Here is a 15,161-nt window from a genome sequence, read left to right as displayed (position 1 = left end):
AGATCTCTTGTTTATAAAGGCGAAGGCGAGGTCTAGTCAAATCCGATTTGTACACGTGATAGTACCCCCGCAGGAAAGACGAAACATAACCCGCTTCGTGAAAATAAGGAGGCCGAGGACGCTTAACTGCTTCCGTCTAACCCTATCATAATAAGGAACCTACTTTCATGCTGCAACAGTGGAGAGGAGCGACGGCTGTATTCGCAGGCTAACAGGCTCCTGAACACTGAGCAGTGCAAGTAAGTTCCTTTCTCATATAAAGACCTGAATAAGTTTCAAGATCCGACGACGGCGACGGCAACGAGGACGTCGAAAAAGCGACAGGTTTAATATCCAAAACAACAATTTTTCTTGTACATTACGCTTTTTTGTACGTACATTTCTTTGCCGTCACTGCACGATAGGACGTGAAAATGCCTGATTTCACGTTTCACAGAGGAAGTACACAACCGACAACGAAATTTCTTCTGTCCTTCTGAACTTGGATATGGTTCTTAGGAATTCAACTTTAGGAGGGTTCACCAACATTTGACAAGTCAGTGACATGGAGTATTAAATCGCGATGAAGATTGAAAGAACGCGAATTTACTTTTTCAGCGACGTTTTCGCTACCGTCGCAGTCCTCGGATCTTACGGTTCGTGGAATGGAGCTACGGCTCTTGTTAAAGTGAAATCTTGCGTAACTAAGGTCACTGTCCTCCGGTTCAGGAGGGAACATGAGAGAAAGCCAGGGTACTAAAAGGGCGTTTCAGAAAAAAAAAAAACACGAGAGCGAGATTTCAGGTACTAAAATGTTATATTTAATAGCCAAATACCAGTATTCTACATTACAGCTTTCAAGGCTCCCATAGAATGCTTACTTTGTCTAGAACTACACATCTTGTAACAGTTTAATTCGGCGTTATAATCCATGATCATCGGTTGATATGCTTGATATTTCTCTTTACTGTTCCCACGGGGATCCCAAGTCAACCCATAGTCTATTAATTACAGTAGGTCAGTGATCTCGTCCACCACTCGGCGAGGCAGAGTGTATCGCTTACTTTAATTCAGGAATACTCCAGAACAAAGTTAAGGCAAATTTTGTTTCGATAAGCCAAGGACACAAATCGTAGCGATTAAATGAATTCTACGACTGATTTGAGATTGAAGGCTTAATCTAAAATTTACTGTTCAGGTTGAAGGTTCATCATAGGCACACCGCATGCGATTAAGTTGAATCGTGTACACATAACTTTTATAAAGTTTTGGAAATATTCATCGAAGTTTCCGATCACACACCAGAATTATCACGCCGGGTCAACTGCTTCGAAATCGTGGGCGTTTCTTGGTTTACAAGGGCCACTTTTGACGATAACTATCTTACGCACACCGAACTGGCGTGAGATAATTCCTAAGATAATTCAACTGGACTGAACACCTGTCCCATTATACCCTCAGATTTGAGAGCATGCAAGCTGGCCTTATGGCGCTCCTGTGAGGCTACTGGTTTGTCCTGGCATAACTTCAAAGCCAACAAGAACAGGTCGAGAAAAATTTTCCAATCCACGCCGAGAGGAAAAGAAGTCTTTCCCTCTCAATTGCCTCCCACGCAAATACTCTTACGCCTTCATCAAGCGTTCCTCCCTCAAGAACGTTCTTAGGGAATGAACGCGTGACAAAGCCCCTAAGATCGTCCGCGTGGAAGGCAAGCTTTCTCAACTCACTTCCTCGAGGTAAATGCGAAACTGAAGGGCGAAGACTGGGCGTAAGAACAGGTCAGAATGATCACAGTGCTATTGAAAGAACTGTTTACAAAGACGTTGTGCTTTAGTCGGTCAAACCTTACAATTTTTATGGCTCTGCGCCCAATAAATACTGTTATGTGTCCAAAGAAAGTGCTGGAGTTAAATATTTTAAGTTCTAGCTATTATTGTTTGACCCCTGATTCCTAGGTTATAAAATCTATAAGTTAACAAGAGAGTTTAACAGTAGAAAAATTACAATGATACCTTTCTCAAGTTTGCTTTCCTTTACGTAAGGATTGAGAAATAACAGAGGTGAACGTCAAGCAAAAGAAAATACGAAGAAAACAATTCAGGCAACGAAAAAAATCGAGCTCTCATGCTTCACTTGTCATTTGTGAATCAAATTTTGTTTTACCGAGAAAGTGTTGTTCCACTGCTTAACTCTCTTGCCAAATAATCTACAGTATGATAAGGACTATAAAAAGCTGCCTTTCTGCGGTTGCGCAATTGAGAACGCTTTTGCACCTACTACCAAAATAGAGCTTAAATACAATCAGAGATTCTAAAAGAGATCCGGAAAATACCCTGCACAAATCACCAGATAATCCCGCGCATTGTTGTATAGTGCCGGGTTACAAAGAACTTTCAGTGCTAAGACCAATTCTACAAGACGTTAGTGCAGGGTATTGATGGTTGTCTTAGGCAATACTGTTTCACTGTCATAAAATGTTACTTAGTAGTCATAAAACCGGTAAGTGGGGTTTTCATAGCCATTCTCCTGCATGTTGACAAGGTGACTTTTCTCTGTGGCGTTGTCGTCATCTCCGTCTACAAGTACCGTCTTGGTGTTATTCCTGGGGCGACTACGACGCATTGCCATGGCAACAACAATGATCACCATGATAACCAGGGCCCCACAGCTTAGTCCAATGACAGCAGAGAAGGTGGCTTGAGAATGGTATCTCTTCCGGAACTCGCCTTCCTCGTTCTCAGTGACGTCATCAACATCATCACCAGGGTCAGGTTTAACATCACCTGGTTTGTCATCATTTGTCTTCCTTGCAGCAGCAACACCATGAGCTGGAAGACAAGAGAAATCTGTAAACCTCTGCTTATAACACTACCCCCATCCCCTCATCCACCTGTAAACAAAAAACATCCCCTTATAAGCCCCCTCATGCTCGTATTGAAATATTTGCAATTTTAGATCAATTCAGGTTTCTGGGACACTACCCACCTACCCCTCCCCTAAGTCAACATTAACACTCACTTCTCAAATAGGGCAAAATGTTGGGTTAGGGGAGGGGTAGGTGGGCAGTTTCCCCAGAACCCTAAATTGCTCCAATATGTAATTTTTTGGAAACTTTCATGGAAGCGTAAAAAAACAAGTACCTTCAGAATGTATTTTGATCAGCAGTTTTAAGTACCTTGTTTCTAAACACTTTCTTTAGAAATAATTCGGTTATAAGCCCCCCCCCCCCCCCCACCGAAGTACCTTCAGAATGTATTTTGATCAGCAGTGTTTGATACCTTGTTTTGAGGCACTTTCTTTAGGATTCGGTTATAAGCTCCCTGACCCTCAACCCCAACCCCCTCCCCCCACCCATGTAAGCTCCCCACTTACATATACATTACTGTATAAACCTAGTCCCAAGGCTTAAAAGCAGAAGCTTATGGTATCAATATACAGTACAACCATGATAACTCAAACTTGAACTGTTTTCCTTTCCCTTTTGAGTTCAAGTTACCGGGGTTCTAGTGTATTTATGCAGAACAAACTGACCCAGTCACGAATGATGCTTGCAAAAAAATCCTTTAAGTACATCCCTAACAATAATGCTTGTGCGTTAAAAGAAAGAGAAGGATAAAGTCCTGCCACGTATACACACCTTTGGTTATAGGATCCTCCTTTTCAGAAACGGTTTCATCTTGATATTCCTCTCCTTTACTGGGAGGGTCAGTAGGATCCTTAGCTGCAGAGCTTTTTTCTATTGTTGGTTTCTCTGTGGGCTGTTTAAGTGAACATAATAAACAAAATGTCAAGTAAAATATGTTGACTTCTCTGAAGCTTGTTCAAGTAATATGACCACAAAATGTTAAGTAAAATATGTTGTTTTTTCTGTGGGCAGTTCAAGTGAATACAAACACAAAATGTCAGGTGAAATATGTTGGTTTATCTGTAGGTGGTTCAAGTAACATGACCACACAATGTCAAGCAAAATATGTCAGTTTCTCTGTTGGCTGTTCAAGTGAACACAACCACAAAATGTCAAGGAAATTATGTTGGTTTTTCTGTGGGCAGTTCAAGTGAATACAAACACAAAATGTCAGGTGAAATATGTTGGTTTATCTGTAGGTGGTTCAAGTAACATGACCACACAATGTCAAGCAAAATATGTCAGTTTCTCTGTTGGCTGTTCAAGTGAACACGACCACAAAATGTCAAGGAAATTATGTTGGTTTTTCTGTGGGCAGTTCAAGGGAATATAAACACAAAATGTCAAGTGAAATAATGCTGGCTTCTCTGTTGGTTGTTGAAGTGAACATGGCCACAAAATGTCGAGTAAAATCTCTTGGTGTTTCTGTGGGCTGTTCAAGTGAACAGGAACACAAAATGTCAAGTAACATATAAACAGTGCCATGTTTTCACCAACAAATTTTCCTATACTTCCAGTATCATAGTTCATACAGTGAACATGGGAATCAAAAAGGAGGTAACAACAAAGTAAATTAATAACGAGTCACTGCTTAACGTGGTCACAGTCACTTACAGTAGGTTGTCATTTACACGAGACACCAACTGAACTTAGTGGCCTGAGAAAATTGACTGTACTATTGTCAATAATGTGTAGGGTACAAAGTGCTTTACATATCATGACACACTTCTTCTTGGCCAAAAAATGAACTTGTCTCTTACATTAAAAAAGGCTCGAAATTGCGACTGATATGGTCACCAATGTGACTAACATTTTCTCCTTGGTGACTTAAATTCTGGTTTAGTCACCACTTTGGCCATCTTATTTCTTTATGATTTAGATTTAAATTAAAAAAGTAAAGTTAAAAAAACATTTCACCTTATCCTGCTTTCCTGTCATCATAAAAAAATGCGCCAAATCACATAAAGAAAGCCAGTTTACCTCCAAATTTATACCGACTTCTGTCCCCGCTATTTTCAAACAATAAAATCCGATGGATTGCGCCATACTATGAGCTGCATCATTTACATTATACTAACTGGCAACTAAAAATTTGCATCTGGCGACTATATTTGCCTAGTTGGCCGCCAAAAGGCAACCTGAGGGTTTTTTAATCTTGAGCCCTGTTAAACTACATTTTAACTCAGAACTTGGTCACTTACCAGAGCAGGTGGTTTAGGAATCCAGTCAGGCAAGTTAACTTGGAACTGACGAGCAATCTCTGGGAGTTTGTATAGCAAAATCATGGACTGGTTAACAAGGTTATTTATGAGTTTCAAGTGGGTTTGTAGAGCCTCTCGAGCTTCTTCAGCTTTCTCTGGGCGGTGTTTCTGAACATACTCAAAGTAACGCAAGCTGAAAAATAAAAACGTTGGGTTAAAGAAAAGTATGAGTACATGCAAATCTGCCCAGTTTCATGTTTTCTCTGCTCGTCACTTTTGTAATGATCTTCTCTGGGCGTGTATGGAGAACAACTGAAAACCACAGGTTGCTGTATTTTTGCTTATTATACTCAGCAATAATAAATTATTTCAGTAATACATTGTACCATGTGCTACCCTATGAGAACAGTGTTCTTACCAGACTGCAGCATTGCGGCATTGCCACACTTCTTCGGGAATGCCGCACTATAATTAGCCCTAAGGGTCCCAAGAGTGCAAATGAAAAAAGAACATAAAACGTATGTACACATATGTACATTTCCTTATAATATAAGCCATAATTTATTATTGGTTTTGGTGTCTTTACTCTAGCTGAGAGCTATAAAATGCATGTAAAAATTAAATATTTATTATCTAAGAAAGTACAAGGTATTTACTCTAACTCAGGTTTTTGAGTAAAACTCTGAGTTAACTGCATCTAAAAATTGCGATCTGCTTTTCTCCCTCATGACCCCCTTTTACAAATGTAGCTTCTCTATGGGTCCTGTGGACCCCACTGTAGAAAATTCTGGTAAGAACGCAGTGAGAATACAGTTCTGTTTTTTTTTCTTACACAACAGAAAATTAACAAAGTAATATTTCCCCTTATTGGCTTACTTGTGAAGACGATCTTTTGTGCAGGCAGTCAAATACCGCTTCAGGGCTTCCTTAATCTTGTCACCATCTCTAGGTTCCTCCTCAATAGCAGCTACAAAGTCACGTAAGGCCTGGTTCTTCTTGTCATTGAGGTTTATCTGGGTACATTGATGGTGCTCTTCCTTCAGTCGTAAACGTTCCAGCTTGGCCTGATCATCAAAGGAGTTCAGCATGTTCTTGAAGCTTTCAAGTTCATCTAAAAAAATACCATTCATGCAGTATCTCATTTGATGCCTGTAATTACTAAGACTTGCAGCTGGACACAAAACAGTTGCTAAGATGGAAGGCTTCCTTCCCTAGAAACAGGGGTCTTTACAAACAGAAATAAGCTATGCACCCTTCTGGCAGATGGTGCAAAGAAACTCAGTTTTACAGCCTGCCATTCTGGCAAGCTGTAGCTAGAATGTACTAGCCCACAAGTCATTTCAATTAGTCCCAAAACCCACTAGCACCAGGCTATCAGACACGGCTTTCTTTGCACGCTGTAGCAGACCCTCCTTTTGCCTTCTTCTTGATCAAGGAGGAGAAGAAGAGGCTCTGCCTGAATCATGTTAAGCTTGTGTAGTCACTGCAGACTGAACCACTGGACTAGTCTATCTTGTTTTTGTTTTTTGACAGGAAGCATCTCCTTTCTGATAAACAAATGGTCAAAAAAGAGCCTGCTGTATCAAGTGCACGGCTATTAGGACTGGGTTCAAAGCTGTATCTTGGCAAAATGTAGGCATGCTCAACAAAGATCTTGCTTGATTCCGGCACAATCTTTCTCGAGTATGCCACAATTGGCAAGGGAAAGAAAGGCTTCGCTAGCAGGATGTGATTTTACTTTTTTGTTTTAATACCATACACAGTCAACTCCCTTTATAGCAGACACTGTAGGGACCTTGAGTTGGTGTCCTCATTAGCGAGAGTCCAGAATAGCAGGAGTTTATTTCAGTCAAACTTCTCTAATTTATTTTTGCAGGGGATTTAGCTGCTGTCCATATTTTTGAGTGGTCCGTTATAGAGGGGTGTCCGCAAGGCAAAAGTTGACTAATTAGTTTTGCTTCGTGAGCATCAAGAGTCACCACAAAAGAAAGGCAACTAGGACAAATCTAAAGCCTTCGGTGTAAACTAATGTCTGATTGTTCATTGGAAAATAAAACCATACTATTCACTGCAAATAGCACATTTGATGATTTTGTGATTGACTTTTAGAGTGGAAGGGTTAATCAAAAACTTACCAGCTACAGCACCAGTTGCCTGATTCTCATCACCGCTCTTCAACAGCTTGTAGCGCTTTTCGGCCTGCTGCCACTGTTGTAACAAGTCCTGAACTTTCTGTCGATGAGTGTCTTCCATCTGATCACGTTTATCATGGTATTTCTTTGGATCACACCCTAAAAAAACAACATGTATTATTGACTAACTGACCCACAAGCATATTGTCAAAAATAAAAAAAAGATGTTTGAAATATGTTGTCACATATGAGCTACGTTATAACACTTCTACAATTCTGGGAGTAAAATGAATAACTGAACATCTACATACCAATTAAACTTGCTTCAACATGCTTTGCAAATTTGCTAATCTCACTCTTCAAGTGTTCCAGAACGCTTACTGGCTTGGGAGTGCTTGAAACAACAGAAACATCCACAACCTTAACAGCTTCAGTGGCTATTTCTCCACCATCTTCAGGGCAACACACAAATTCCACACCAGTAAAAAGTCCAATTTCACATGGAATCAGGACACCATAATCACCCAGGGTCAAGTTTTCACTTTTGCACTTGTCAGAGGCTTGTTTGTGCCACTCATCATGTGACTTGCATTGACTGTTGTAGTGCATGTGCTCAAAACGGCACTTTGGAGGCACCAGCAGGGCATCTGATTCAAAATTACCAGCTACAGACCAAAAATGAAATTTAATATTGCACTTTATCATAATTTTTAGTTCAATCTTGATCCTACAATGAGGGACAAAAGTGTTGACACACTTCCATAAAATGGCCCCTTTTTGCATAGTGGATATACTTATCCCCTTCCCCTGTCTACCCCAACCCCTTCCCCCCAAAATCAATGTTGAATTTTGGACCCTCAAGTCTTTTTTTTACTTCAGACAACATTGATTCGGGGGGTGAGGGGATTTACGGCGTTTAAAAAGAATGAAATAATAAATGAATTAAATGTTTGTTAAAAGCACCCGTTTTAAACAAGTGTGTCAACTACTTTTGTCCCTGATTGTCTGAAACATGTATCTGTGTTTTCCGGCTGGAGTTTTGACGCTGCTGAATTTTTGTGCGATGACGTTACTCTATGGGCGAAATTGTTTGTTTATAAACAACAATTTGTAAAGTTTCGTCCTGATTTGTAGTATACGTAGAGTAAAATGTACGAAGCGTATGTCATTACTTAATCTTGCACTCCCGCGCGCGTTCCTGATACCCTGTCGGGTCGATAGGAAATCATTTGTGTTGTGATCAATGCCGTTGCTGCGGATGTAATGTTCTCGCAAGTATTATCAATAGTGGAAAAAGGATGGAAACACTAGGGTACAATGAAAATTGTTCTGGTAAATGTTTAACTTAAGCGAATGAAGTGCTGCAAAGTAACGGAGGGGACATGCATTATTTTTGACACTGACTTGTGCCATTAGTGAAAGGACGTGAAATGATGAGCCAGCCGTTTGTGCTATGCCCTATATATATGAGTTTTTTTTTTTTTGGAGACCTTTTCAAACCTAACTGATCCAAACCTTTAGCGTAGGTAGCCGTCGAACAGGTTAGACCAGGTTAGGAATGTACTTTAGTTGTAATGATTTTAGATGACCGCCTGCCATTTATTCAGTGGCATGATTTTTTATTGATGTTGGATGGACAACTATTTCATTTCCCTGCTCGTAAATCACAGAATGCCAAAGAAATTGTTTTCAAGATAGACACACCAGTTTGTATCATCGCCAAAACAGCAATTACTTTGGCCCAGAAGTTCACTTGATGACAAGGAAAGCGGGATAGCACTTGATCGATGACGGCCGTGCGCTGGAAAATCTTCCTTTTTTATACGCTAATTCCTGACAAAAGGCAAAAGAAGATTCCGCTATGTAGAAAGTGCTTCGCAATACGTATTCTTGGCGAGAAAAATTCCAGCGATGTGGTGCAAATAAGCAGTTTCAACGGTTAACCACGAGAATACATATCGTTATTAAGAGGTCTTAACAGACTAATGTTACTTTCCGTTTGCCGAAACGTGGTTAACCGTTGTAACACGAAGGAGGCAGTGTTTTCCTCAGTTTGAGCTGTTGTTTTCTTTGAGAGTCAAATACCAGTTCACATTTCAAAGCTCTCTTTTCCTTTTCTCTGCCGACAATAGTCAAAAACACGTGGTTTCGCTTAAGAAATGCTGTCCAAATACACAGACATATGCGCTCATGTCACGCTATTTGCGTTGCGTTATCATGTCAGACAGGGTGTCACGAGGTGGGATTCAAAGTAATTGTTTTCGTGTACACTTGCAATGTTTGCTACGCTGTCCTTAGTTTTTTATTCAATTGGCCATGAATTTACCTTCACTTTTCCGTAGTTTCGATATTGAACGCAGTGACGGCCCCTCCTCACTAGCGCTCCATAGTTCTGTGGCCGGCCAGTGACTATCTCCACTACGTGTCAATCCTTACCCTACCCATGATTGTTTGCGCCTTAACAATGGGATAAAGTGAAGAACGAGAAAGATTCACTTTACTAAAAATATTTTCAGTACGCATTCCCTTGAAATTCATCAAAAGTTGTTCATGTGCGCGAGTTTCAGCGTCAGTTTTCAGCTTGTAAACCATATCGACGTTAATTCTGGATATCGCAGCCCTTCTATTACGTCATCACGTAATTCGAATTGGCCCTACAATTCCGTCGTGAATAAGTCAATATCACCCCCACCACCAATAACATAATTATGTCATTGTTTCCTTTAATTTCAGTTAAAATCAGTGTCATGCACGGCTCAACTTGTGTGCAGTAGCACAATTTTGTATTCAGACAATGAGGGACAAAAGTGTTGACACACTTCCATAAAATGGCCCCTTTTTGCATAGTGGATATACTTATCCCCTTCCCCTGTCTACCCCAACCCCTTCCCCCCAAAATCAATGTTGAATTTTGGACCCTCAAGTCTTTTTTTTACTTCAGACAACATTGATTCGGGGGGTGAGGGGATTTACGGCGTTTAAAAAGAATGAAATAATAAATGAATTAAATGTTTGTTAAAAGCACCCGTTTTAAACAAGTGTGTCAACTACTTTTGTCCCTGATTGTAGCTCAATCTCAGCTGAGGACATTTGTGACAGTTGCCATTTTCAGCATGTCAAATGAAAATGGCAATTGTGTCAAGAAAACAAATCTATAACAACTAAACATTTAAAGCAAAAATAAAAAAGCTTTAAGCAGGACAGCTAATTTAATGATTTTTGACTTCTTTACTCACCAAGGCACCGGTAAGGGGTGACCCAACTGTTATTCACTATAACATGATTGTTAGCCTCAACAATGTTTCTGATGTCTCTAGAGGGGTACACAGCCTGGCAGTACCTAGATCAAAAGGAATAAGGTAAGAAAACAAAAACAAACAAAAGCAAATGAAGGGGTGCCTGGAATAGCCTCAAATGACTTCTGATAAAGTGCTAGTTTCTCCAACTAATATTTCATTTGTATTGTGTTTGCTTGTGACTCAATTACTTGTGTTTTTGTGCAATTGGCCAGACAAATCACAGCAGTAAATACAATGTGTACATTCATAAGAAAAACAAATAAGCAAGATTGATAAGTATAAGTTCCTTTTAGCTCTGCCAATCAGAAACACTAAAAACATTGAAGAACTTGTTAGAAAATAAAAAAACACAAAACATACTTGAATTATTTACTTTCATGGTAACAAAATATTTGATATCAATGAGTGTAACATCAATAATAATATTCTTTCCCCTCACTCATATTTTTCACAGAGAATAAATTTTTTAAATTTTTTTCTGTACAAGGCTGTCCTGCTGACTACACTGTTGATAGCCACTACATTATTGTGTAAACCCATGATTTCAGGGTGGTCAGCATCTTAAGTTTTGACCAAAAACTATTATAACCATACAATAAATATTTTAATTTGCCTCATTTTGTTCTTACTTTAAGATTTCTTTCCTATCTGTAGTACAAAGTCTGGAAGAATTCTTGTCTACAATCCAGTCCCCAGTGTTGACGTCAACATGTCTGGTCACTTTATCGCACAAGATGACTACTTGAGGGTCATAGTCCAAGTCCTCATTCAGATTCTCCACAGCGGCATTGATAACCTGAAATACATCCAAACAATATGACCTCAACAGTCAGATATTAATGTTAAATGGCTGAAACTCATGCTAGTGCATGCTTGTAAAAAAAATCCACCAGATGTTGTTTAATTGTGTTACACAGAACTATCAAAGGAGCCTAATGCTCTGAACTGGTGAAATCCAAGCTGCAACCAAACTAACATTTTCTAGTCACCAAAAACAAAACTAAGATGCTAGGGGCCACTGGGCATTGATAGAGCACAACCCAAACTACATGTATTTCCTCTCCTCAGAAAACAAAACTATACAAAATAGGAATGAATACATGGTGGACATTGTGTCTGGTGGGGAAATGATTGAAACATTATTACAAATCCAAAAACCAAAGAGCATTAAGAACATGTTTAGGATACATTGACAAGGTTAACAAGAGAGACTTTTTAAATCTCCAGTACAATAAAAACAAATTGAACTCAAATCATCAATAATAGATAGAAAGCAGTACAAAAATTAACACTAGGGGACATACAAAACATCACACTGTTGATTTAAGAGTAAACAAAAAAAGTTACATCATAGCCTATATTTCGATGTATTGGAATAAGATATTCATCTCAACAGTATAACTATAAAAAGTTGATTTTTAGCTGACGACCACAATGATAAAGAGAGTTAAAGCGAGTTTAAGAGTTAAATATCTGTAATGCAAACCACAATAATTTTAGAATAACTTCAAAAGAGAGAATGAATCTTTAATTTCAAATAGAAACCACAGAGCAGCTGAAGTAATCTGTTACACACTAGCCAATCCTTGGTAAACCAAGAGATGATAAGGTTCAGTAAAATGCTTCAAGCTGACTGACAAAATAAAATAATGGAAATTACTTTTGTCTGCCAAACCAATATTGAAGCACCTTCAGCAAAATAATTATAAAAACAATAATACTAACACTTACGAAGGAAGCATGAAATCACACAGCACAATGAACTTTTTTGTTTAACAGAACTATAGTGTCTCTGGATGAACACAATAGATCTGAAGGGACTGAAGTGTTGTTTGACATACAATATAGTAAATGCAATAGCCTTTGACAAGTTGCTCACAATGCTATAGCATTAGAGTAAAGCAAAAGAAATAATTATTATCTTCATATTGGTACAAGTAAATGCCACCCTAAGATTAATTTTATCAAAACCACAAGGCATTTATAAAACTTAAATAATAGAATTCAAAGCAATCTTAGAATATCCCGCCTCTTTAGAAACACACCATAAAACATTGTGTAATCAATGAGAAGGAAATAAGTGCTGAGGTAAATGTATTCTACAGTTTGGGAAGTATCCACTTTTGCAAAAGAATAAGAAAATTCAACCATCACTTGATTGCTCGAGGTACAATATAACCAAACCGAAATTTAGATTTTCATTTAGATTTTATTTTGGTTGGTTAAGTAAGACCGGGTTCTTCAAAAACATAGTGGAGATTAAACTATGCCTGTCTGCTCTAACAGGTTGCCATACAAACATCCAAATACATGCAAGTATTCTCATTTAGGGCAGCTTTCTCCAGCATCAATATTGAAGACTGTTTTAGCATGGATTTAGCGTCATGGAAGTTTTGCTTTACATACAATCTTGCAAATTTTCTCACACAGGAAATTCCAAGCAAGTTACTTTCGCGATGCATAAGACACAAACAAAGTAAGATTTCTGCACTTGACAATGCATGGATTATCAAACTCAGACTCTTATTAATTTTATATTCACTGTATGTTTGTTCACGATAAATGGTATGAAAAAAATGCATGCAAAGTGACATTAAGGGGTGTATGGCAAGACTTAACCATTGTACAGTAGAACCCTGGTAAAATGAACTCTGAAGCGAAACAAAAACAGTTTCAGTTAGTGGGAATCCGAGTTACTGACGTAAATTTCAGTGAAATTTTGATTAAGGGAAAGGAATTTTAGTTTGAGTCGGTGAGGAATTCGAGTTATCCTAGCTTCTACTGTATTAACAGAACTGCCTGCAGAACTTGCCTTTTGCAACAACAACCAATAAGCACTACATGTATATTAACGCATATTTTCAATAATTACTCAAATGAAAATATTACTGCATGATGTTTGCTGTACCTTCTCAAACTGGATTCTGGTGAAATGTTTACTTTTTCTCATATTAAGTGTTATTAGCACTTAGAATGGCCTCTGTGTTAATTGTTTTGGTAAGTTTTTTCTTTTTCACTAGAGTTCAGGACTTACAGTTATTCCCTACACTGTAACGTATAAAAGTTATATTGTTGAGTGAATTCCTGTTGATTACATAAAGCCGGATTCCTACGTGACACAACTCCAAATCAAGAATTGTGTAAATTGATACACGAATACAGTCGCCTGGTAAACAAAGCCCTTTCCCTCTAAAAAAGCGAGTACTTTATAAGAAGTATTCTTTCAGGGAATGGTGCTTGGAGGCGTAAATAAGTTTTAGAAAAAGCCAACTTCGACCGCTAGACAGAACGACTACCAAAAACAAACACCGTGTAGGTAAACTCAACAACCTAAATCGAACTTATTAAAGCACGATTCTTGTACGAAAATATTCCTCAATAACAAGAGCTATCCAAATCTAGTTTCCAGGTTTTTATATGTACACGCTTTGTAAGTCATGTGAAGTGCCTTTCAAGGAACAAAACACATTAAAAAAAGGGTTAACTACAGCAACTGCCAGAACCACACCGCAACATCGAAAACGAGATGCGAGGACATTTCCTGACAATAGAAGCTCTAAATCTCGCTTTTACAAACTCCATATTCGCGGTCTATTGTACAAATAGCAATTTGGACTTTTCTGCAAAATAATTTGAACAAATTTAGTCTGTTTACGTTGCGAAAAACCTGCACAAAACCTACACTTTTGTCGATAATTAATCAAGCTAACTCTCATAGACCGCCAGAAACCACCGTGCGATACATGGTGTACTAAATGCGGTGTTAGCGTAAAAGAAATATAAAATACTCACCGTTGCGAAGATCAAACACTCTAAAAACGATCTCAGAAAGAACGAATTCATTCCTGAGGAGTAATATACACCAGAATTCTCGTTAAAACTCGCAAACAAAAACTTCAAAATGGCTGATGTTTCACGAAAGCAGACTACTGAGCAAAGGACGAGATTAACGAGTCACGTGATATGGAAATCGAGCGATATTTGCATGACAATTATTTTGTCGAATGTGATTGGTTGCTGTGATAAGATTGTTGCGTTATTGGCGCGTTTCGGCAGATTCTTTGTGTTTGTCAAAGAAACCGCCAAGAATATTCCCTGTTTATGCATTCATATATTCAGAATTTAGTGTTTCTCATTTTTGGTAATGTCGTCACCTCCAACGAATTGCACCATCCCAAGAAAACTTTCAGGAACTTTCTGACACTTCCTCCGCGTGGTATACCTGAGAAACCATTGAACTTATTTCTTCAGGAGCTCCTGATTTCGACTACTCACATTTTATTTTGTTTTTTCTTTCAGTTATTTTTTTGGGGGAAAAAAAAGGAATGAAATGCTGATAAAGAGTTTAAAAAACAAGGAAATTGGAACCTCGTGTAGAAAACATTTAAAAACGACAACGTTCTCCGCTGTGATGCCGTGAACTGATCCGATCATTTTTCCGTTCATTGAAAACGAAGAGGGTGGGAGACACTCCCAAGTGTGGACAGTGCATTTCAAAACGGAAGGCAAATTTTTATTGGTTCGGGGCACATTCACGGTCATCGTAGTTAGGAATAAATACTAATTCACAGGAAAAATCTTCACCAACATTAAGTTTCCTCTCGGATCCCATGAGCTCCTCCATAAGTTTGAGCTTAAAAATGAA

The 15,161-nt window shown here is 38.6% G+C and overlaps 1 protein-coding gene across 1 annotated transcript; it reads right to left on the bottom strand.

The window, feature by feature from the left end:
- Positions 1 to 777: 777 nt before the first annotated feature.
- On the bottom strand, positions 778 to 14,468 carry LOC140951226 (amyloid beta precursor like protein 2-like). Its single transcript, XM_073400455.1, has 9 exons — positions 14,309 to 14,468; positions 11,146 to 11,312; positions 10,454 to 10,557; positions 7,529 to 7,882; positions 7,221 to 7,376; positions 5,962 to 6,196; positions 5,086 to 5,278; positions 3,617 to 3,737; positions 778 to 2,807 (listed from the first exon to the last, which is right to left on the bottom strand). The coding sequence occupies exons 1-9, from the start codon at positions 14,357 to 14,359 to the stop codon at positions 2,461 to 2,463; spliced, it is 1,728 nt and encodes a 575-aa protein (XP_073256556.1). The 5' UTR covers positions 14,360 to 14,468; the 3' UTR covers positions 778 to 2,460.
- Between the last annotated feature and the right edge of the window lie 693 nt (positions 14,469 to 15,161).

This window comes from Porites lutea, chromosome 10 (genome assembly GCF_958299795.1).
Source record: "Porites lutea chromosome 10, jaPorLute2.1, whole genome shotgun sequence".
In the NCBI taxonomy this organism is placed as follows: domain Eukaryota; kingdom Metazoa; phylum Cnidaria; class Anthozoa; order Scleractinia; family Poritidae; genus Porites; species Porites lutea.
Note: the sequence above shows the minus strand (reverse complement) of the source record. Positions and strands in the feature narration are given on the sequence as shown.